The sequence below is a fragment of the Oncorhynchus mykiss genome, chromosome 2 (assembly GCF_057628025.1).
Source record: "Oncorhynchus mykiss isolate SJ-2025 chromosome 2, ASM5762802v1, whole genome shotgun sequence".
NCBI lineage: Eukaryota > Metazoa > Chordata > Actinopteri > Salmoniformes > Salmonidae > Oncorhynchus > Oncorhynchus mykiss.
Genome location: NC_143023.1, coordinates 19,147,252 through 19,168,399, shown reverse-complemented (window position 1 = coordinate 19,168,399; position 21,148 = coordinate 19,147,252). Strand labels below are relative to the sequence as shown.

At 42.7% G+C, this 21,148-nt stretch overlaps 2 protein-coding genes across 4 annotated transcripts; both read left to right on the top strand.

Annotated features, from left to right (window-relative positions):
- Nucleotides 1-132: 132 nt before the first annotated feature.
- On the top strand, nucleotides 133-10,046 carry gstk1 (Glutathione S-transferase kappa 1). 3 transcript variants are annotated; one of them, XM_036933452.2, is made up of 9 exons: nucleotides 133-291; nucleotides 3,362-3,386; nucleotides 3,891-3,962; nucleotides 4,232-4,313; nucleotides 4,473-4,601; nucleotides 6,681-6,826; nucleotides 7,075-7,191; nucleotides 7,348-7,441; nucleotides 9,936-10,046. In XM_036933452.2, exons 3-9 carry the CDS (start codon nucleotides 3,891-3,893, stop codon nucleotides 9,977-9,979), a joined length of 684 nt encoding a protein of 227 aa, XP_036789347.1. In that variant the 5' UTR covers nucleotides 133-291; nucleotides 3,362-3,386; the 3' UTR covers nucleotides 9,980-10,046.
- Nucleotides 10,047-10,349: 303 nt separating this feature from the next.
- On the top strand, nucleotides 10,350-20,586 carry LOC110534384 (tyrosine-protein kinase STYK1). Its single transcript, XM_036941118.2, has 10 exons — nucleotides 10,350-10,783; nucleotides 13,848-13,903; nucleotides 14,055-14,240; nucleotides 14,516-14,887; nucleotides 15,447-15,628; nucleotides 15,752-15,832; nucleotides 18,425-18,633; nucleotides 18,725-18,765; nucleotides 18,939-19,035; nucleotides 20,147-20,586. Exons 2-10 carry the CDS (start codon nucleotides 13,849-13,851, stop codon nucleotides 20,337-20,339), a joined length of 1,416 nt encoding a protein of 471 aa, XP_036797013.1. The 5' UTR covers nucleotides 10,350-10,783; nucleotide 13,848; the 3' UTR covers nucleotides 20,340-20,586.
- The last annotated feature ends 562 nt before the right edge of the window (nucleotides 20,587-21,148 follow it).

The following is a 21,148-nucleotide window of genomic DNA, read 5'->3' as shown; positions in this document are numbered from 1 at the left end:
GGTATGATATGTAAAGTATGCTAATATGTTTTTAAATGTTTTTTTAGGTGGTTTGACACTTTTTTCAGACAGTAATGAAATGAGATAGGGAGACAGGCAAGTGTTATAAACAGTGGGAAGGTTGGAAGCCGGGATTGATCCCTGTTCTCAGGTAGAAAGTTATGAGACATGTGCCCGGAAGTGTTAGCACTACAACAAGGCTCTGCACAGGAAATGTCAATATCAATGGTTGAAGGCAGTGGGTCACCAAATCATAGATTGGAGTCTGCTTGTCCATAGACTGCTTTGAAGGTAAGGAGACAAACATTTCATATTTTGTCATTTGGGATCAATCTCTTTAAAATGTTGGTGGAAGAAAATCCTCTCCAGGAGGGTTGGCCACCCAGATCTATGTTCACCAAGTGCTGGGTGTTTGAAAATGTTCTTGTTGTAACACCACATTTTTCAAGATGACCCAACCTTCAAGAAAAATCGAATGAAGATCAATATTTAGGTGGTTTATGACAACTAGTTGAAGATCAGTATTCAGGTGGTTTATGACAACTAGTTGAAGATCAGTATTTAGGTGGTTTATGACAACTAGTTGAAGATCAGTATTCAGGTGGTTTATGACTACTAGTTGAAGATCAGTATTCATGTGGTTTATGACAACTAGTTGAAGATCAGAATTCAGGTGGTTTATGACAACTAGTTGAAGATCAGTATTCAGGCGGTTTATGACTACTAGTTGAAGATCAGTATTCAGGTGGTTTATGACAACTAGTTGAAGATCAGTATTCAGGTGGTTTATGACAACTAGTTGAAGATCAATATTCAGGTGGTTTATGACAACTAGTTGAAGATCAGTATTCAGGTGGTTTATGACAACTAGTTGAAGATCAGTATTCATGTGGTTTATGACAACTAGTTGAAGATCAGAATTCAGGTGGTTTATGACAACTAGTTGAAGATCAGTATTCAGGCGGTTTATGACAACTAGTTGAAGATCAGTATTCAGGTGGTTTATGACAACTAGTTGAAGATCAGTATTTAGGTGGTTTATGACAACTAGTTGAAGATCAGTATTCATGTGGTTTATGACAACTAGTTGAAGATCAGTATTCAGGTGGTTTATGACAACTAGTTGAAGATCAGTATTCAGGTGGTTTATGACAACTAGTTGAAGATCAGTATTCAGGTGGTTTATGACTACTAGTTGAAGATCCTTGCCATCATTTTACTCTACATAGACATTATGTGATGTGTTTATGAGTTGTGAGTCCACCTACCATCTCTGCCTAGCATGTGCACAATAATAAAATGTTAAAAATGATATTTGATTCCTGGAGCATATAATATCCAATGCAATGTATGACTTATTCAAAACTGTCCATGACTGGCAAAAATACATAGCCTCATATAATTCATATTCAAAGATACAAGTAGGCATATCAGATTTCAGATATGAGATTGCGCTGGCAAAACTGGAAAGAAGTGGAATACTAAAATACGTGTGGGGGGTGACAGTAGTGTTCTTGTTGACAAGCACAGTAATTACCCTATATTTTAGCCCATTGTTAAGAATGAGAATTGTTCCACTAATCAGACTAAATAAAGTAAATAGCTAATAAAATCTCCTGAAGAAAATATTACATAAATCTGCCCCTACACTCTACCCAAACTATTTTATATTTTTTTGTATCCCCTCTAGAATGAAATGTACTCTTTTGGGTTCGCAATCTGTTTGACAAAAGGATTTCATAGTTACAAATCAGGTCATCCTACCCAACGTCCCTGCTAAAACCTACTGCAGGTCTGTCTTCTGCCCTTTCATTGTCACAGCATAAATGCCAATCACCACGTGAGGGGACTAACGCAAGTGTGGATGAAATCGACTTTAGTACATAAAATCAAATCAAAATTGATTTGTCACATGCGTTGAATGCACCTTATCGTGAAATTCTTACTTACAAGCCCTTAACCAACAGTGTAGTTTTAAGAAAAATAATAAGGAAATCAGTGAATTGAAATAAATGAATTAGGCCTTAATCTGTAGATTTCATTACTGGGCAGGGGCACAGCCATGGGTGGGCTTGGGAGGGCATAGGCCCACCCACTTGGGAGCCAGGCCCAACAACTGGAGGGCCAGGCCCAGTCAATCAGAATGAGTGTTTCAGACAGAAATACTGTCTTCTCCCCAATTTCGTGGTATCCAATTGGTAGCTCCAGTCTTGTCGCATCATTGCAACTCCAGTGAGAGGTGGTCGAGAGCCATGCATCCTCCGAAACACGACCCCACCAAGTCGCAGTGCTTCTTGACACAATGCCCACTTAACCCGGTGCCAGCCACACCAATGTGTTGGAGGAAACACCGTGCACCTGGCAACCGTGTCAGCGTGCATGCGCCCGGCCCGCCATAGGAGTCGCTAGAGCGCGATGGGACAAGTACATCCCAGCCGGCCAAACACCCCCTAACCCGAATGATGCTGGGCCAATTGTGTGCCGCCCCATGGGTCTCCCAGTCGCGGACGGCTGCAACAGAGCCTGGACTCGAACCAGGATCTCTAGTGGCACAGCTAGCAACTGAGATAAGTGGATGGACTATCTTGACAAAGGATAAAATGCTCACTAACACAGATGTAAACAAATGTGTGCACAACAGTTTAGAGAAATAAGCTCTTTTTTTTGTATGAAACATTTCTGAGATCTTTTATTTCAGCTCATGAAACATAGGACCAGCACTTTACATGTTGCGCTTTATATTTTTAGTGGATGGCTGCAAACTAGGGCAGTGTTTTTGTATCAAAACGAGCAAAGCGGTAGAAGAATGTCTAGTGGTACAGGTACGGTAGGTCGTGACCGGTATCACACTCCAGGGCAGTAGGTGGCAGTGTATGCACATATCAGTTGGTTGCGATTCGCCAATAAAATTTGAAGAAGAATGTATAAAGTAAACAAACACGGTTTTGACTAGACGGAGTACAGTTTATGTCACAATTGACTATACTTTACTTTTCGCAGCAGGTTATGATAATTAACGTAGCAGGTTATGATAATTAGGTTAAGGTTATGAAAAGGATTAGCTAGTAAAACTACTTTATTTAACGTAATTTAACACAATGTATCCCATCTAACAATGACCCAGAAGCACTGCGCGCTAGACTGCAGCTAAATCCAAATTAGTGTCTTTATTGTTAGTTTACATGTATCCTTGAAATACACAACGAAAGAACAAAGTTAACAGCTTGTTTGACTTTTGCATGGGTAATTTGAATGATCGTTTGGTGCATATGTACACATTTCTAAACTTGAAAACATTCAGAGTTCAAAGTGCATTTGATTGTTTTCAATGGTTGAACTTTGACATTTTTTTCTTTGACAGACGGACATCTAGCTGGTGGTCAAAGGTAACCTGCACATAATTAACAATGACGTAAAATAGAACGTTTTAATTTACCCCACAAAATAACGTTATAACCAAGTGTATGTGGCTACAGAAATGTTTTTACTTGCAATAACAATGTTACACGGATGTTACAACTAGCTAAATATTTTGGCTACAGGAACGTTTTTACTTGCAGTGCGATAACAATGTTACACGGATGTTACAACTAGCTAAATATTTTGGCTACAGGAACGTTTTTACTTGCAGTGCGATAACAATGTTACACGGATGTTACAACTAGCTAAATCTTTTGGCTACAGGAACGTTTTTACTTGCAGTGCGATAACAATGTTACACGGATATTACTGTATCCACACATTAATGATGTCCTGAATTATATTTTTTTCGGGGGGGTTTGCCTGGTGTTCTATTATTTCTTTTTTTTTCATTGTATTCACAAGAATGTCCCTGTATTGATGTGTAATATTGTTATTATTGTTGCAATAATACAAAAAAAATCCTTCAGATGGCAAGTTCTAGGAAAGTGATTGAACTGTTTTATGACGTGGTCTCTCCCTACTCATGGCTTGGCTTTGAGGTTAGTGTCTTTAGATCAGGGCCCAACCCTCTTCCTGGAGATATACTATCCTGTTGGTTTTCAGTCCAACCCTAATTTAACACAACTGATTCTACTAATTAGCTGCTGAATCAGGTATGCTAAATTAGGGTTGGACTGAAAACCTACAGGACAGTAGATCTCTAGGAAGAGGGATGGGCAGTTTGGCTTTAGATTGTACATTGTTAAATTTCAGACGTAGAGTTATATGCATTGACTGATCATTGTGCATGCATGTATCCGATCCTTAGGTCATGTGCCGTTACAGAAATGTTTGGAACATTGACCTTAAACTACGTCCTGCGTTCTTGGGTGGCATCATGCAAGGATCAGGTAAGTAGCTAAGATCAACATTACACAAACCAGGCTTCACAATAGGCTATGGATGGATTGTTATGTTTACATTGCACATGTTGTCAGTCAGCCATTAAGTCATTATGATGAGGCATCTGCATTGTGACATAAAGTATGTACTTTTATCCTATATTCCAGGTAATAAGCCCCCAGGTCTGGTCCCAAACAAGTTCCTGTATATGACCACAGACCTGCACCGTCTAGCCCAGTACTTCCAGGTCCCCATCAGTCCCCCTGCTGACCCCTTTGAGGCCATGTTTGAAAAAGGTGCACCCCCCCCCCTGCATGTCCTTTATGTAAATTTGCCGGTAGCCTATTTTGCCAAGCTTATGACAACGCTATTGGATATATATTCAGGATACACATGGGTGGGAACAGCATTAATATGCCAGTACTGTTTCTTATATAGAACGTATCTTAAAGATCAATGACGGTTTCCTAATATAGATGGAACAGCATCTTTAACAGGTCTAGGCCTCAATGCAGTAGGCCAAGATTTGGTAGCTGGTCCTGTCAGGTCCCTCCCTGTAACATTCCACTGAGTACTGCTGTCTGTTGGGGACACTCAAGGGGAAAAACGTCTGTGCTGTCAACATGCCTGTTCTATATTATCAATGAGCTTTATCCTTCTGAACCTAATACACTGCTCTGTATAGCCTCTCTTAGCCTTTTTGTGCCTTGCTGTCATGTAAAATAAACTCCTTGCTGACCTCAGTCACCACATTTTTCTCTTGCAACCATGTACAGTGGGGCAAAAAAGTATTTAGTCAGCCACCAATTGTGCAAGTTCTCCCACTTAAAAAGATGAGAGGCCTGTAATTGTCATCATAGGTGCACTTCAACTATGACAGACAAAATGAGAAAACAAATCCAGAAAATCACATTGTAGGATTTTTTATGAATTTATTTGCAAATTATGGTGGAAAATAAGTATTTGGTCAATAACAAAAGTTTATCTCAGTACTTTGTTATATACCCTTTGTTGGCAATGACAGAGGTCAAACGTTTTCTGTAAGTCTTCACAAGGTTTTCACACACTGTTGCTGGTATTTTGGCCCATTCCTCCATGCAGATCTCCTCTAGAGCAGTGATGTTTTGGGGCTGTTGCTGGGCAACACGGACTTTCAACTCCCTCCAAAGATTTTCTGTGGGGTTGAGTTCTGGAGACTGGCTAGGCCACTCCAGGACCTTAATGCTTCTTACGAAGCCACTCCTTCGTTGCCTGTGCGGTGTGTTTGGGATCATTGTCATGCTGAAAGACCTAGCCACATTTCATATTCAATGCCCTTGCTGATGGAAGGAGGTTTTCACTCAAAATATCACGATACATGGCCCCATTCTTTCCTTTACACGGATCAGTCGTCCTGGTTCCCGTTGCATAAAAACAGCCCCAAAGCATGATGTTTCCACACCCATGCTTCACAGTAGGTATGGTGTTCTTTGGATGCAACTCAGCATTCTTTGTCCTCCAAACACGACGAGTTGAGTTTATTACCAAAAAGTTATATTTTGGTTTCACCTGACCATATGACATTCTCCCAATCTTCTTCTGGATCATCCAAATACTCTCTAGCAAACTTCAGACAGGCCTGGACATGTACTGGCTTAAGCAGGGGGACACGTCTGGCACTGCAGGATTTGAGTCCCTGGCGGCGTAGTGTGTTACTGATGGTAGGCTTTGTTACTTTGGTCCCAGCTCTCTGCAGGTCATTCACTAGGTCCCCCCATGTGGTTTTGGGATTTTTGCTCACCGTTCTTGTGATCATTTTGACCCCACGCGGTGAGATCTTGCGTGGAGCCCCAGATCGAGGGAGATTATCAGTGGTCTTGTATGTCTTCCATTTCCTAATAATTGCTCCCACAGTTGATTTCTTCAAACCAAGCTGCTTACCTATTGCAGATTCCCAGCCTGGTGCAGGTCTACAATTTTGTTTCTGGTGTCCTTTGACAGCTCTTTGGTCTTGGCCATAGTGGAGTTTGGAGTGTGACTGTTTGAGGTTGTGGACAGGTGTCTTTTATACTGATAACAAGTTCAAACAGGTGCCATTAATACAGGTAACGAGTGGAGGACAGAGGAGCCTCTTAAAGAAGACGTTACAGGTCTGTGAGAGCCAGAAATATTGCTTTTTTGTAGGTGACCAAATACTTATTTTCCACCATAATTTGCCAATAAATTCATTAATCTTACAATGTGATTTTCTGGATGTTTTTTTCTCATTTTGTCTGTCATAGTTGAAGTGTACCTATGATGAAAATTACAGGCCTTTCTCATCTTTTTAAGTGGGAGAACTTGCACAATTGATGGCTGACTAAATACTTTTTTGCCCCACTATTTATCTGTCCCAGGCTCGCTGTCTGCCATGCGCTTTGTGGCGGCGGTACAGGAGAGGGAGGTGGGAGGAGATAAGCAGGTAGAGCAGGTGTCACGGGAGCTGTGGATGAGGATCTGGAGCCAAGACAAAGACATTACCCAGCCTGCATCACTCTCTGAGGTACCAGGAAGTACTCAGTCGCTGTAGCTTGAGTTCAAGGTTTCTCTCCATTCATCTGTCTAGTGTTGGTCACATGTGCCTTTCATATAATATCTGTTAAATAAGTGCTATCTCCCAACACTAATGGAGTTGCACTAGTGGAGGGCATAATCCTCCTAGAGCATTTTGAGATTGGGTCTGGTTAGATGGTGGCGTGACGGAGTTACATTGCAGGTTGTTTGTTTAATGTGATTCATGTTTTTTTCCAGGCAGCCATGAAGGCGGGGCTCTCAGCCTGTGAGGTGGAAGAGCTGCTGAAACTGTCCACCTCTAAGGAAATCAAAGACAAGCTGAAGAGATCCACCCAGGAAGCACTGGACCATAGGGTCAGTATCTCCCCCTCGTCTCCCTGTTCCCTCCCAACCAACCCCACCCCATACATGTAGATGGTTTAGATGGCTGTTAATGATAATAGCAGCCATCAGCATCAGTACATTCACTTATTTTGTTATCTCACCTTGTCTCTGTACTCTTTCATTCAGGCCTTTGGTTTTCCTCTGGCTGTGTGTCATGTGAATGGAAAGGCGGAGGTGTTCTTTGGCTCTGACCGGTTTGAGCTCATTGCCCACTGCATAGGTGAGCCCACACTTCCTCTGGCATCATAAGATGTCATGTTCCTGCATAAACTCCCACTTTGGCTGCATCAGAATATTCACAAATAGCATATTATAGAATTGACTTTAACCAATATGACTTATTAATTAACCATTATACCAGGGCATGTAATGCTTAAAAACAAATACAATTTGGATGAATACAATATTTAGCTACAGAAGTGCCATTTCTTACCGATCTCTATAGCGTCTGTCCAAAAACGAATCCTGTGATATTAGGTCAACACATACTGGAGGAGTTACTGGCTAGCTTAGCTAATGAACTAGCTACGTCGGTCGCGGGGTGCGCATGACCAGAATGACACATCGATGAACCACCAAAGTCACACCCCAAATTGAGAAAGGGGCGGAGTTCAACCGTTTTGTGTCCAAAGTCAACCTTTAAGATAACAATTACTGTAGGCTATATACAGTGCCTTGCGAAAGTATTCGGCCCCCTTGAACTTTGCGACCTTTTGCCACATTTCAGGCTTCAAACATAAAGATATAAAACTGTATTTTTTTGTGAAGAATCAACAACAAGTGGGACACAATCATGAAGTGGAACGACATTTATTGGATATTTCAAACTTTTTTAACAAATCAAAAACTGAAAAATTGGGCGTGCAAAATTATTCAGCCCCCTTAAGTTAATACTTTGTAGCGCCACCTTATGCTGCGATTGCAGCTGTAAGTCGCTTGGGGTATGTCTCTATCAGTTTTGCACATCGAGAGACTGACATTTTTTCCCATTCCTCCTTGCAAAACAGCTCGAGCTCAGTGAGGTTGGATGGAGAGCATTTGTGAACAGCAGTTTTCAGTTCTTTCCACAGATTCTCGATTGGATTCAGGTCTGGACTTTGACTTGGCCATTCTAACACCTGGATATGTTTATTTTTGAACCATTCCATTGTAGATTTTACTTTATGTTTTGGATCATTGTCTTGTTGGAAGACAAATCTCCGTCCCAGTCTCAGGTCTTTTGCAGACTCCATCAGGTTTTCTTCCAGAATGGTCCTGTATTTGGCTCCATCCATCTTCCCATCAATTTTAACCATCTTCCCTGTCCCTGCTGAAGAAAAGCAGGCCCAAACCATGATGCTGCCACCACCATGTTTGACAGTGGGGATGGTGTGTTCAGCTGTGTTGCTTTTACGCCAAACATAACATTTTGCATTGTTGCCAAAAAGTTCAATTTTGGTTTCATCTGACCAGAGCACCTTCTTCCACATGTTTGGTGTGTCTCCCAGGTGGCTTGTGGCAAACTTTAAACGACACTTTTTATGGATATCTTTAAGAAATGGCTTTCTTCTTGCCACTCTTCCATAAAGGCCAGATTTGTGCAATATACGACTGATTGTTGTCCTATGGACAGAGTCTCCCACCTCAGCTGTAGATCTCTGCAGTTCATCCAGAGTGATCATGGGCCTCTTGGCTGCATCTCTGATCAGTCTTCTCTTTGTATGAACTGAAAGTTTAGAGGGACGGCCAGGTCTTGGTAGATTTGCAGTGGTCTGATACTCCTTCCATTTCAATATTATCGCTTGCACAGTGCTCCTTGGGATGTTTAAAGCTTGGGAAATATTTTGGTATCCAAATCCGGCTTTAAACTTCTTCACAACAGTATCTCGGACCTGCCTGGTGTGTTCCTTGTTCTTCATGATGCTCTCTGCGCTTTTAACGGACCTCTGAGACTATCACAGTGCAGGTGCATTTATACGGAGACTTGATTACACACAGGTGGATTGTATTTATCATCATTAGTCATTTAGGTCAACATTGGATCATTCAGAGATCCTCACTGAACATCTGGAGAGAGTTTGCTGCACTGAAAGTAAAGGGGCTGAATAATTTTGCACGCCCAATTTTTCAGTTTTTGATTTGTTAAAAAAGTTTGAAATATCCAATAAATGTCGTTCCACTTCATGATTATGTCCCACTTGTTGTTGATTCTTCACAAAAAAAATATAGTTTTATATCTTTATGTTTGAAGCCTGAAATGTGGCAAAAGGTCGCAAAGTTCAAGGGGGCCGAATACTTTCGCAAGGCACTGTACTTACAGCAATTTGGCATTTTACGTCATTTAGCAGACGCTCTTATCCAGAGTGACTTACAGTAGTGAGTGCATACATTTTAATACCTTTTTGTGCTGGTCCCCGTGGGAATGGAACCCACAACCCTGTCGCCATGCTCTACCAACTGATCTACACGGGACTGCAATCAATACTGTACATCTTATTGTAATATGTCATTGTACACGTTTTATGTCATGCACCTCACAATCTTTTGATAGATTTAGCTATCAACAGGTATGTAAACACACAAGACAGTCAATATCATTATTGCGTCCTGGTTGCTAAATATGGTAGATTCTATTGTTTTGAATTTTGGTTCCTATATCATTACTATCATCTCTTTGAGCCCATCAAGATTCACCTCAGTGCAGACCGTATCCAATCGTATCTTCTGTCTTCTAGGAGAGAAGTGGATGGGACCCCAGCCTGCTGCTGCCAAACTGTGACTTGAAACATGAAACTGGGACTGTCATGTATGGAATTCATTAAGATTAATAAATACTATAGATATGATTTGAAAGTGTCTTTTTTCTAAATCTGCCTGAAATGTATTCTTTGAAATAGGTGACTGTCTTTTCACTAATCACGTTTACTGCCACAAAGAAACCTGACATTTACATGTAAGGACAAGCAAGGCTTTAGGAAGATTAGATGCCAGATATGCGACACAAAAGGAAGAGGACAGAAAGAGGTGGAAGGACCTGTTTCCCCAGACAAAAGATAGTTGACAAAGGGCTAGCAAACACAACGAGAGTTTGACAGGTCAAGACAGAATAAGGAGGGAAATAACTTCTACAGAGAGAAGTCCACTAAACTGGTTTAATATTACGATAGACTCCCTGGATGAGGGAGGAAATGGAGTGAGAAACGGTGGGAGAGAAAGATGGCTGTAGTGCAGGTGATGAGGGCGGGGTTGAGACGACACTGAACGTGTGACTTACACAAACACAGAGCCGCACAACCGTAATCCCTGGAGCCTGACAAACCCCCTGAGAGGAGAGAGAATGGGAGAGAAACCACGACACTAACCCTGGACTACACACACTGACACACAACAGTAATCCCTGGAGCCTGACAAACCCCCTGAGAGGAGAGAGAATGGGAGAGAAACCACGACACTAACCCTGGACTACACACACTGACGGAACAGGGAAAATGTATGAAATGTGTTGGTTTCTGTGACGGAAAGGACCAAGGATTGTATTACTGGATTGTTAAGGTTTATTTCTTAAGGTCTGAGGCGGAGAGAGGTAAGATGACTACATGATCTTGATCAGATGTTTACTTTGTCTATGTGATTGTTTTATAATTTGTCTGAACTAGATCTTGGTTCCATTACTGTATATACGCGATAGAGAGCGATTTGTGTGTGTTCCTCTGAGTGTGTGTCATTGTGCTTTACCTGGTTGAAAAAATGCAGCCGGGCAAGTTAAGTAATCACTGCACTGACACACAGGTGATTAGGGAGATTTAGTTTCCTTGTGTAACTGGGAGACACATTTTCATAGTTGGCCTGCAGTAAAACGGTAGTAATGTGTTAATGCCAAACCAGGCAGAAACCCCAGATGCTGTGTCTCATATGTGTACAGATGTGCATTGGTCCTGCAACGTGATGCTTTATACCAGGTTGTGCCCTTTTGTGAAGTTTGGGCATATAATTCTGCATTCACAGCTACAATGAGCTGTGTATGTGAGAGTGAAACGGGGAGTGGAGGTTGAGAGAGCAGAATAGAAAGACTTGACAGGACAAAGAGAGAATTTGATTCCTTTAAGTTAGTACAATTGGTTTCCTTTAAGTTAGTACAATTTCTGAATAAATTGGAGGTGACTGTGTGTGTGTGTCTATGATAATCACAAGTTGTATTAGTGTCTAGGCACACCTCAGATTGATTGTGAGAATCTCTGAAGGTACTTGCTAGGTTCCTGCAAGGTGAAACATCTGTCTCGTGTGTCTTTCGGGGTAGTGGTTGGGATAAAACAGAAGTCCAATTTCAGTTGGACTTTGTGTACACCTGACGAATAAAGTGATCATAATCTCAATCTTAATTCACATCACAGGATCTGATCTAGTTAGTCCACTATAAACAGAGGATCTGAAACTCACTATTACTGGCCATCATGCGAGGATGATGTTGTTCATCATTCATGTGATTCATCCGTTCTTGTGTTTTAATGTTTAAGCAGGTTATGTGTGTAAGTGTGACCTTTCCTCATGGGAAAAAAATAAACAGAGGATGTGTTACGTGAATATTCCTCTCCCAGTCACTGAGCTGTCTGCCACTGAAACCTTGTTTTAAACCTGATTGAATGTCATCTCTTGACATACAGTACTAGTCAAACGTTTGGACACACCTACTCATTCAAGGTTTTGAATTTATTTTTACTATTTTCTACATTATAGAATAAAAGTGAAGACACCAAACTATGAAATAACACTTATGGAATCATGTAGTAACCAAAAAACTGTTAAACAAATCAAAATATATTTTATATTTGAGATTCTTCTAAGTAGCCTCCCTTTGCTTTGGTGATAGCTTTGCACACACTAGGCATTCTCTCAACCAGCTTCACGGGGAATGCTTTTCCAACAGTCTTGAAGGGGTTCCCACATGTTGAGCACTTGTTGGCTGCTTTTCCTTCACTCTGCGGTCCAACTCATCCCAAACCATCTCAATTGGGTTGAGGTTGGGTGATCGTGGAGGCCAGGTCTGATGCAGCACTCCATCACTCTCTTTCTTGGTTAAATAGCCCTTACACAGCCTTGAGGTGTGTTGGGTCATTGTCCTGTTGAAAAACAAATGATAGTCCCACTAAGCGCAAACCAGATGGGATAATGTATTGCTACAGAATGCTGTGGTAGCCATGCTGGTTAAGTGTGCCTTGTATTCTAAATAAATCACTGACAGTGTCATCAGCAAAGCACCATCACATCTCCTCCATGCTTCATGGTGGGAACCACACATGCGGAGATCATCCGTTCACCTACTCTGCATCTCACAGAAACACAGAGGTTAGAACCAAACATCTCAAAGGAGTGATTTTCCACCGGTCCACCGGCCCAAGCAAGTCTCTTCTTCTTTTTGGTGTCCTTTAGTAGTGGTTTCTTTGCAGAAATTCAACCATGAAGGCCTGATTCACACAGTCTCCTCTGAACAGTTGATGTTGAGATGTGTCTGTTACTTGAACTTTGTGAAGCATTTATTTGGGCTGCAATCTGAGGTGCAGTTAACTCTAATGAACTTGTCCTCTGCAGCTGAGGTAACTCTGGTTCTTCCTTTCCTGTGGCGGTCCTCATGAGAGCCAGTTTCCTCATAGCGCAAGATGGTTTTTGCGACTGCACTTTAAAAAAAATGTTTGACCTTTATTTAACCAGGTAGGCCAGTTGAGAACATGTTCTCATTTGCAACTGCGACCTGGCCAAGATAAAGCAAAGCAGTTTGACACATACAACAACACAGAGTTACACATGAAATAAACAAACATACCATCAATAATACAGTTGAAAAATCTATACATAGCATGTGCAAATGAGGTAGGATAAGAGAGGTAAGGCAATAAATAGGCCCTGTTGGCAAAGTAATTACAATATAGCAATTAAACACTGGAAATTTAGGACGTGCAGAAGATGAATGTGCAAGTTGAGATACTGGGGTACAAAGGAGCAGGATAAATAAAAAATACAGTATGGGGATGAGGTAGATTGGATGGGCTATTTACAGATGAGCTATGTACAGGTGCAGTGATCTGTGAGCTGCTCTGACAGCTGGTGCTTAAAGCTAGTGAGGGAGGTAAGAGTCTCCAGCTTCAGAGATTTTTGCAGTTCGTTCCAGTCATTGGCAGCAGAGAACTGGAAGGAGAGGCGGCCAAAGGAAGAATTGGCTTTGGGGGTGACCAGTGAGATATACCTGCTGGAGCGCGTGCTACGGTTGGTGCTGCTATGGTAACCAGTGAGCTTGAAGAAACTTTCAAAGTTCTTGATCTTTTCTGGATTGACTGACCTTCATGTCTTAAAGTGATGATGGACTGTTGTTCTTGAAGCTGGTTGAGAGAATGCCAAGGGTGTGCAAAGCTGTCATCAAGGCAAAGGGTGGCTACATTGAAGAATCTCAAATTTAAAATATATTTTGATTTGTTTAACACTTTTTGTGTTATTTCATAGTTGTGATGTCTTCACTATTATTCTACAATGTAGAAAATAGTCAAATAAAGAAAAACCCTTGAATGAGTAGGTGTCCAAACTTTTGACTGGTACTGTACAATGTTGTAACCTACAAGGCCTCATGTTTTACCCACTTTGCCTTGCTTTGTTGTTAGAATGTCTTCAATGTCAGAAGCAGACTCCCGCTGTAAACCGGGAGACACCATCTGTAGTAAGTGTTACACACACACACACACACACACACACACACACACACACACACACACACACACACACACACACACACACACACACACACACACACACACACACACACACAGTTATCTCTCTTCGTTGTCTTAATGCTCACGTCTGTTCCTCAGATATTAGTGTGTACGAGCAAGAAGTGATCATCGTGCCCATCCTCCTATTGGGTAGCTTCCTGGTCGTGCTGGTCTTCATCATCCTGCTACGGTACTGTCCTGAGAAGGTGGACAACATTCGACCACAGAACACTGTGGCCACGTCCAGATCACAGCGCTCCAGGAGACAACTGCACGGCATTGATGGTGAGTGTGTGTGTATGTGTATTTGTGCTCAAGGATGTGACTTTGAAAGACTGTTTTCATAGTGAAACACTGTAGGTAATTCGAGGTAATGAGTGTGTATGTTTCTGTCTATGTCAACAACATAGGCGCTTATTCTATTTGCACAGGCTAGTAATGAACAGAATCAAACCTGTTATTATAATGTAGCTATCTACTTCTAAACGTCAGGTAATAACCTCTTCCTCTCTCTGTCCTCCCCCTCCTCTCTCTATTCATCCTTCCATCCCACTCCGCAGCTCCCCTGGGTATCAACCCCCTGGAACATGAGACTATTGCTCTCGATGCCCCCTCCTACTCTACCTTCTCCCCAACTCACTCCCACCCCTCCTCAAACTGTCTCTCCTTCTCTGTGAGGACTCCCTCTCTCCCCCCTATCCCCCCACCCAAGACCTTTACCCCATCCTCCCCGTCCAGCCCCCCACCCCAGTCCTTCACACCTTCCTTCACCCCTATGGTCCAGCCCAGGGAGCTGCCTCGCCAGAGGCTGCCAGAGTCCTTCAACCTAGTGGCCTCGCTGCCCGCAGCCTTCTCCCTGCGCTCTGACAAGGCTGTCTCTCTCTACAGGGCCCGCATGGACAACAGGAACGCTGTGCTCCGAGTGCTCAACGGTGAGAGGAGTGGGAGGAGATGAAAAACAGCTACTACTGAAACAAGCTATTTAATAATGGCTTATAAGCAGTGTATTAGCATACCAAAGTGGTGATATAGTCAGAACTACTTAGGTTTAGGATAAGGGTTAAAGTTAGGGTTGACATTAGTGTAAGGTAGAATTTGTGGTGAAAGCATGTTACTTCAATCTTTTCCAGCATGGTCAAGAAGTGAGGAAACAGCCACTGTAACGAGCAATTGAATGGGGGAACAGCGTCATTAGGTAGTTTCTTCCCTGGTTTCAATAGGTGTGGCTGGTGCTTGTGGATTGTTAGACAATCACCACTATAATTACAGCAACTGTTTACTTTGTAAAACTGGTCTCTCTACAACCTGTTTCTCTGACCTCCCTTTCAGAAATGTAATTACCAACTGGTACAGCAAATCTGCTTCAAGGCTTTGAGATAAAGACAAAATATGTTCAGCCATAGCAGTTGTTTATCAAAGGCTTTGGAAGGCCGTTTTCGCACAGCATGTTGGCAGGCAATTTCATTTTCCTCTCCTCCTACTCTCCCTCAGACTCTGCGAGCGCCACAGAGAGGCACAACTTCCTGTGCTTTGCTTCCTTCTTGTCCCAGCTGGGGCCACACCCCTTCCTGCCGGAGCTCTTGGGCGTGGTCTCTCTGCGTGTGCCCCTAGTTACCGTTGTTGAGGAGCTAGAGAACAGAGATCTGCTCAGCTTCCTGTGGCGGTGCAGACAGGTAGGAACCACATTACCGATGAGACATTGTCTCTACTAGCCCATTATTTATAGTAAAATTAGGAGCTGTTTGTGATAAGGATGTTTTGGGGTATAAATTGATTCTCTTTGTGTGTAATGTAAGGATGGTGTGGGCGGGGACCCTCCATGTGAGATCACAGAGAGACGTATGTTTACCATGGCCAAACAGGTAGCCTCTGCTCTGGTGAGTAGACTATGGTAATATGTTGGCTTAATGTGTTTCTGCCATATGTTTCTGTCACAGAAATCAACATGTTTAAACCATGAACATGCCCCATTTACAAAACATGAACATCCCCCATCATCAAACCATAAACATGCCCCATGTTCAAACCATCAAACCATGAACATGCCCCATGTTCAAACCATGAACCTGCCCCATGTTCAAACCAAACCATGAACATGCCCCATGTTCAACCATGAACATGCCCCATGTTCAAACCAAACCATGAACATGCCCCATGTTCAACCATGAACATGCCCCATGTTCAACCATGAACATGCCCCATGTTCAAACCAAACCATGAACATGCCCCATGTTCAACCATGAACATGCCCCATGTTCAACCATGAACATGCCCCATGTTCAAACCATGAACATGCCCCATGTTCAAACCACACCATGAACATGCCCCATGTTCAAACCATGAACATGCCCCATGTTCAACTATGAACATGCCCCATGTTCAAACCACACCATGAACATGCCCCATGTTCAAACCACTCCATGAACATGCCCCATGTTCAAACCATGAACATGCCCCATGTTCAAACCATGAACCTGCCCCATGTTCAACCAAACCATGAACATGCCCCATGTTCAAACCATGAACCTGCCCCATGTTCAAACCATGAACATGCCCCATGTTCAACCATAAACATGCCCCATGTTCAACCATGAACATGCCCCATGTTCAAACCATGAACCTACCCCATGTTCAAACCAAACCATGAACCTGCCCCATGTTCAAACCAAACCATGAACATGCCCCATGTTCAACCATGAACATGCCCCATGTTCAACCATGAACATGCCCCATGTTCAACCATGAACATGCCCCATGTTCAAACCATGAACATGCCCCATGTTCAAACCATGAACCTGCCCCATGTTCAAACCATGAACATGCCCCATGTTCAAACCATGAACCTGCCCCATGTTCAAACCATGAACATGCCCCATGTTCAAACCAAACCATGAACATGCCCCATGTTCAACTATGAACATGCCCCATGTTCAACCATGAACCTGCCCCATGTTCAAACCAAACCATGAACATGCCCCATGTTCAACCATGAACATGCCCCATGTTCAAACCAAACCATGAACATGCCCCATGTTCAACCATAAACATGCCCCATGTACAAACCACACCATGAACATGCCCCATGTTCAAACCAAACCATGAACATGCCCCATGTTCAACCATAAACATGCCCCATGTACAAACCACACCATGAACATGCCCCATGTTCAAACCAAACCATGAACATGCCCCATGTTCAACCATAAACATGCCCCATGTACAAACCACACCATGAACATGCCCCATGTTCAAACCAAACCATGAACATGCCCCATGTTCAAACCAAACCATGAACATGCCCCATGTTCAAACCAAACCATGAACATGCCCCATGTTCAACCATGAACATGCCCCATGTTCAACCATGAACATGCCCCATGTTCAAACCAAACCATGAACATGCCCCATGTTCAAACCAAACCATGAACATGCCCCATGTTCAAACCATGAACATGCCCCATGTTCAACCATGAACATGCCCCATGTTCAAACCATGAACATGCCCCATGTTCAACCATGAACATGCCCCATGTTCAAACCAAACCATGAACATGCCCCATGTTCAACCATAAACATGCCCCATGTACAAACCACACCATGAACATGCCCCATGTTCAAACCAAACCATGAACATGCCCCATGTTCAAACCAAACCATGCACCTGCCCCATGTTCAACCATGAACATTCCCCATGTTCAACCATGAACATTTCCCATGTACAAACCAAACCATGAACATGCCCCATGTATTTTCCACTGTGGCTTCCTGTGCTTATGTATTTTCCACGGTTTTCTGTGCTTATGTATTTTCCACAGTGGCTCCCTGTGCTTATGTATTTTCCACAGTGGCTTCCTGTACTTATGTGTTTTCCACAGTGGCTTCCTGTGCTTATGTATTTTCCACAGTGGCTTCCTGTGCTTATGTATTTTCCACAGTGGCTTCCTGTGCTTATGTATTTTCCACAGTGGCTTCCTGTGCTTATGTATTTTCCACAGTGGCTTCCTGTGCTTATGTATTTTCCACAGTGGGTTCCTGTGCTTATGTATTTTCCACAGTGGCTTCCTGTGCTTATGTATTTTCCACAGTGGCTTCCTGTGCTTATATATTTTCCACAGTGGCTTCCTGTGCTTATGTATGTTCCACAGTGGCTTCCTGTGCTTATGTATTTTCCACAGTGGCTTCCTGTGCTTATGTATTCTCCACAGTGTGTTCCTGTGCTTTTGTATTTTCTTTCTCTGCATTGATTTGGTCAGTTGAATTCCATGGTAGGTTTCCTGTATGTCAGTGTACTGCACCTGTCCTGTGTATTCTGTACAGAAGAGGGAAAGGAAACAAGAGGACAAAGTCACTGTGGACTTTAGAGACTAATTGAATGAAAGGGAATAATTTACGAATGTTGAGATATGACACTGTCCCACAGCTTTAACCTCTGACCTTTGACCTCACGTTATCCCCTGTCATCCAATCAGGAGTTCCTCCACAGCCGAGACCTTCTTCATGGCAACGTCCGTGCTCACAGCGTACTGGTCAGCCGGGAGCTGACGGCCAAGCTGTGGGGACTGGGCGGGGTCTACACCAGGAATACCCAGGGAGCTACTCAGACTGAAGTTCCTGGCATGAAGAAATGGCAGGCCCCCGAGCTATTGGCTAGGAGGCCTGCCAATCATAGCAGTGACGTGTGAGTTACCCTACTTAGTCTATGCTGACATTTCAATCAATTTTCAAGATATGCAAAATACACTGATACATGTTTGTCTTTCTCTCACTAGCTGGTCGTTTGGCATCTTGTTGTTTGAAATGGCAACCTTGGGTGAGTTACATGAAATCTATTCTTCTGACTTTGAGTGCCCCTTTTGGCCAATGATACACATAACAACCACTCTCATTTATTCTGATATAATCTCTTTCTCTGAGCTACAATCTCTAATTTGTGTCATTAACCTTTCCTTCTCTCCCCTCTTTCTCTCTTTCTCCCTCTCTCAGGTGATGCTCCGTTTTCAGATATCTCCGTCAACGAGCTTCTACAGTTTCACCAGAGAGGGAAAACACTGAGAAAGCCAGCCAACTGCTCCAACTCACTGTAACTATCCATTATACAGCACTATTATTACTGCGTTATTGCCAGGAGAGGGGGCTTCTTTAGACTGTTACCAAAGAGATAGATAGAGGACTCTAGTTCCTAAAAGCCTGTTTTAGTATGGGCAGCACCATTGAGGAATTTCACAATTTTGAAGTAGTCAACTGGGTGGGACTTCCTATGGGTTAAGGAAAGGTCACATAATTCCATCCAGGTGATCAGGAGGGATCGGCCAATGAAATATACTTATGAGCAGGGGAAAGGCGGTACGGGGTCCTGGCAAAATAAATAGTTGGGGTACACCGTACCGATAAAACACGAATGAGCATATGGTAATAATTAAAACAAAATGTAGGCTCTTCCACCTCTTTTTATCATTAACAAATGTCAGAGGCATGACAAATGAGCGAAACTGACTTGGAAACGGGTGGTATTGCCAAAATGTGATGTGATTCGACGAGATCACAAACATTTGGCAAGGCAGAGATGAGTATCCGACACCGAGGTGAGTACAGACAGCAGTGGAAGCATAAGTTATTGCCTTATGTACACTTAGTGGGGTTTGGTGTAACAGATTCACGTGCCTGGATAGCCTAGTAAAGGAGGCCTTTGAAGAGATGGTTTGACAATCAGATGAAAATATCATGACAGGTTGTGTTTATGCCACAGTAGAAGGTAATACATTGTAAAAGTTCATTGACACATTTTGACGACTAGATCCACAGAGATCCTATTAAATGAATAGGGATTCTATATGTAAGTAATGATTAAGCACATAAAAAGATTTATGCACGCACTAATAGGAGGTCCCGTACCAGGAAGAAATGAATTCTACTTTCATCTGTGCTTGTGAGCAAACATTCCGTAACTGCAGGTGGCAGTAAATCCCAAACCTTGGCTTTATACTTCAAACAACACACTCCAGGTGGCAGTGTGCAGCCTTTCAGTTTGTTTACCAACTCATGGAAGTAGTAGAAGAAGAAAATTGACTAGTTCATGCCCATGCTCTCACAGACGCCATAATGGGACAGACAGATACAATGTTCTTTATCCTCTGTCTTTATAACTGAGATATACCTCTATTCCCTCTTAACCACGCCCACCCTTCTCACAGGTACTCCATCATCAAGGCCTGCTGCCAATGGAAGGAGCAGGATCGCGCCACATTGGCTGAGGTTGACCGCAAGCTCCAATCAGGAGAGAAGAGTGCCAACGACAAAGTCCTCAAGGTGACTGAGCCAATCAACATCGAGCAGTACCTGCAAGAGGCTGGATATGGGGAGTCCAACAGCTACACTGTTTTCTGAGTGGCGGCTGTGCCGTCCAACGAAATGCACTATGCCGAGGGACGACGGTGGATGTTTATATATGTATGCCTCCATTCATTCCAGAAAGATATTAATTTCCTTCTGCCCTTTTTGTCTTTGTACCATAGACTTAAGATAGTTGAACAGACACAATCGTTGAGTCAACTTTGTAGTTGATTGTTTGTAGTTGATCGTGTATACCAGTAGAGGCTGCTGAGGGGAGGACGGCTCATAATAATGGCCAGAATGGAGGGAATGGAATGGTATCAATTTCATTTGTTTGATACCATTCCATTCAATCAATTCCAGCCCTTCCACTCCATTCTAGCCATTATTATGAGCCGTCCTCTCCTCAGCAGGCTCCACTGATGTACACTACTGTTCAAAAGTTTGGGGTCACGAAGAAACGTCCTTGTTTTCCATGAAAACATACATAAAATGAGTTGCAAAATGAATAGGAATTATAGTCAAGACTTTGACAAGGTTATAAATAATTATTCATTTTTTATGATTTTTTAAATGTATTTATGAAGCCCTTCTTACATCAGCTTATGTCACAAAGTGCTGTACAGAAATCCAGCCTAAAACCCCAAACAGCAAGCAATGCAGGTGTAGAAGCATGGCGGCTAGGAAAAACTCCCCAGAAAGGCCAGAACCTAGGAAGTAACCTAGAGAGGAACCAGGCTATGTGGGGTGGCCAGTCCTCTTCTGGCTGTGCCGGGTGGAGATTATAACAGAACATGGCCAAGATGTTCAAATGTTTGTAGATGACCAGCAGGGTCAGATAATAATAATCACAGTGGTTGTAG

What these genes read in the sequence shown, in the direction of transcription:
- gstk1 (XM_036933452.2), top strand. Translation starts at nt 3,891, where the DNA reads ATGGCAAGTTCTAGGAAAGTGATTGAACTGTTTTATGACGTGGTCTCT. An exon ending in TGGCATCATGCAAGGATCAG is followed by an intron (nt 4,314 to 4,472) that starts GTAAGTAGCTAA and finishes CCTATATTCCAG; the next exon opens with GTAATAAGCCCCCAGGTCTG. An exon ending in AGGAAGCACTGGACCATAGG is followed by an intron (nt 7,192 to 7,347) that starts GTCAGTATCTCC and finishes TCTTTCATTCAG; the next exon opens with GCCTTTGGTTTTCCTCTGGC.
- LOC110534384 (XM_036941118.2), top strand. Translation starts at nt 13,849, where the DNA reads ATGTCTTCAATGTCAGAAGCAGACTCCCGCTGTAAACCGGGAGACACC. An exon ending in TGTGCTCCGAGTGCTCAACG is followed by an intron (nt 14,888 to 15,446) that starts GTGAGAGGAGTG and finishes ACTCTCCCTCAG; the next exon opens with ACTCTGCGAGCGCCACAGAG. An exon ending in TCCTGTGGCGGTGCAGACAG is followed by an intron (nt 15,629 to 15,751) that starts GTAGGAACCACA and finishes GTGTAATGTAAG; the next exon opens with GATGGTGTGGGCGGGGACCC.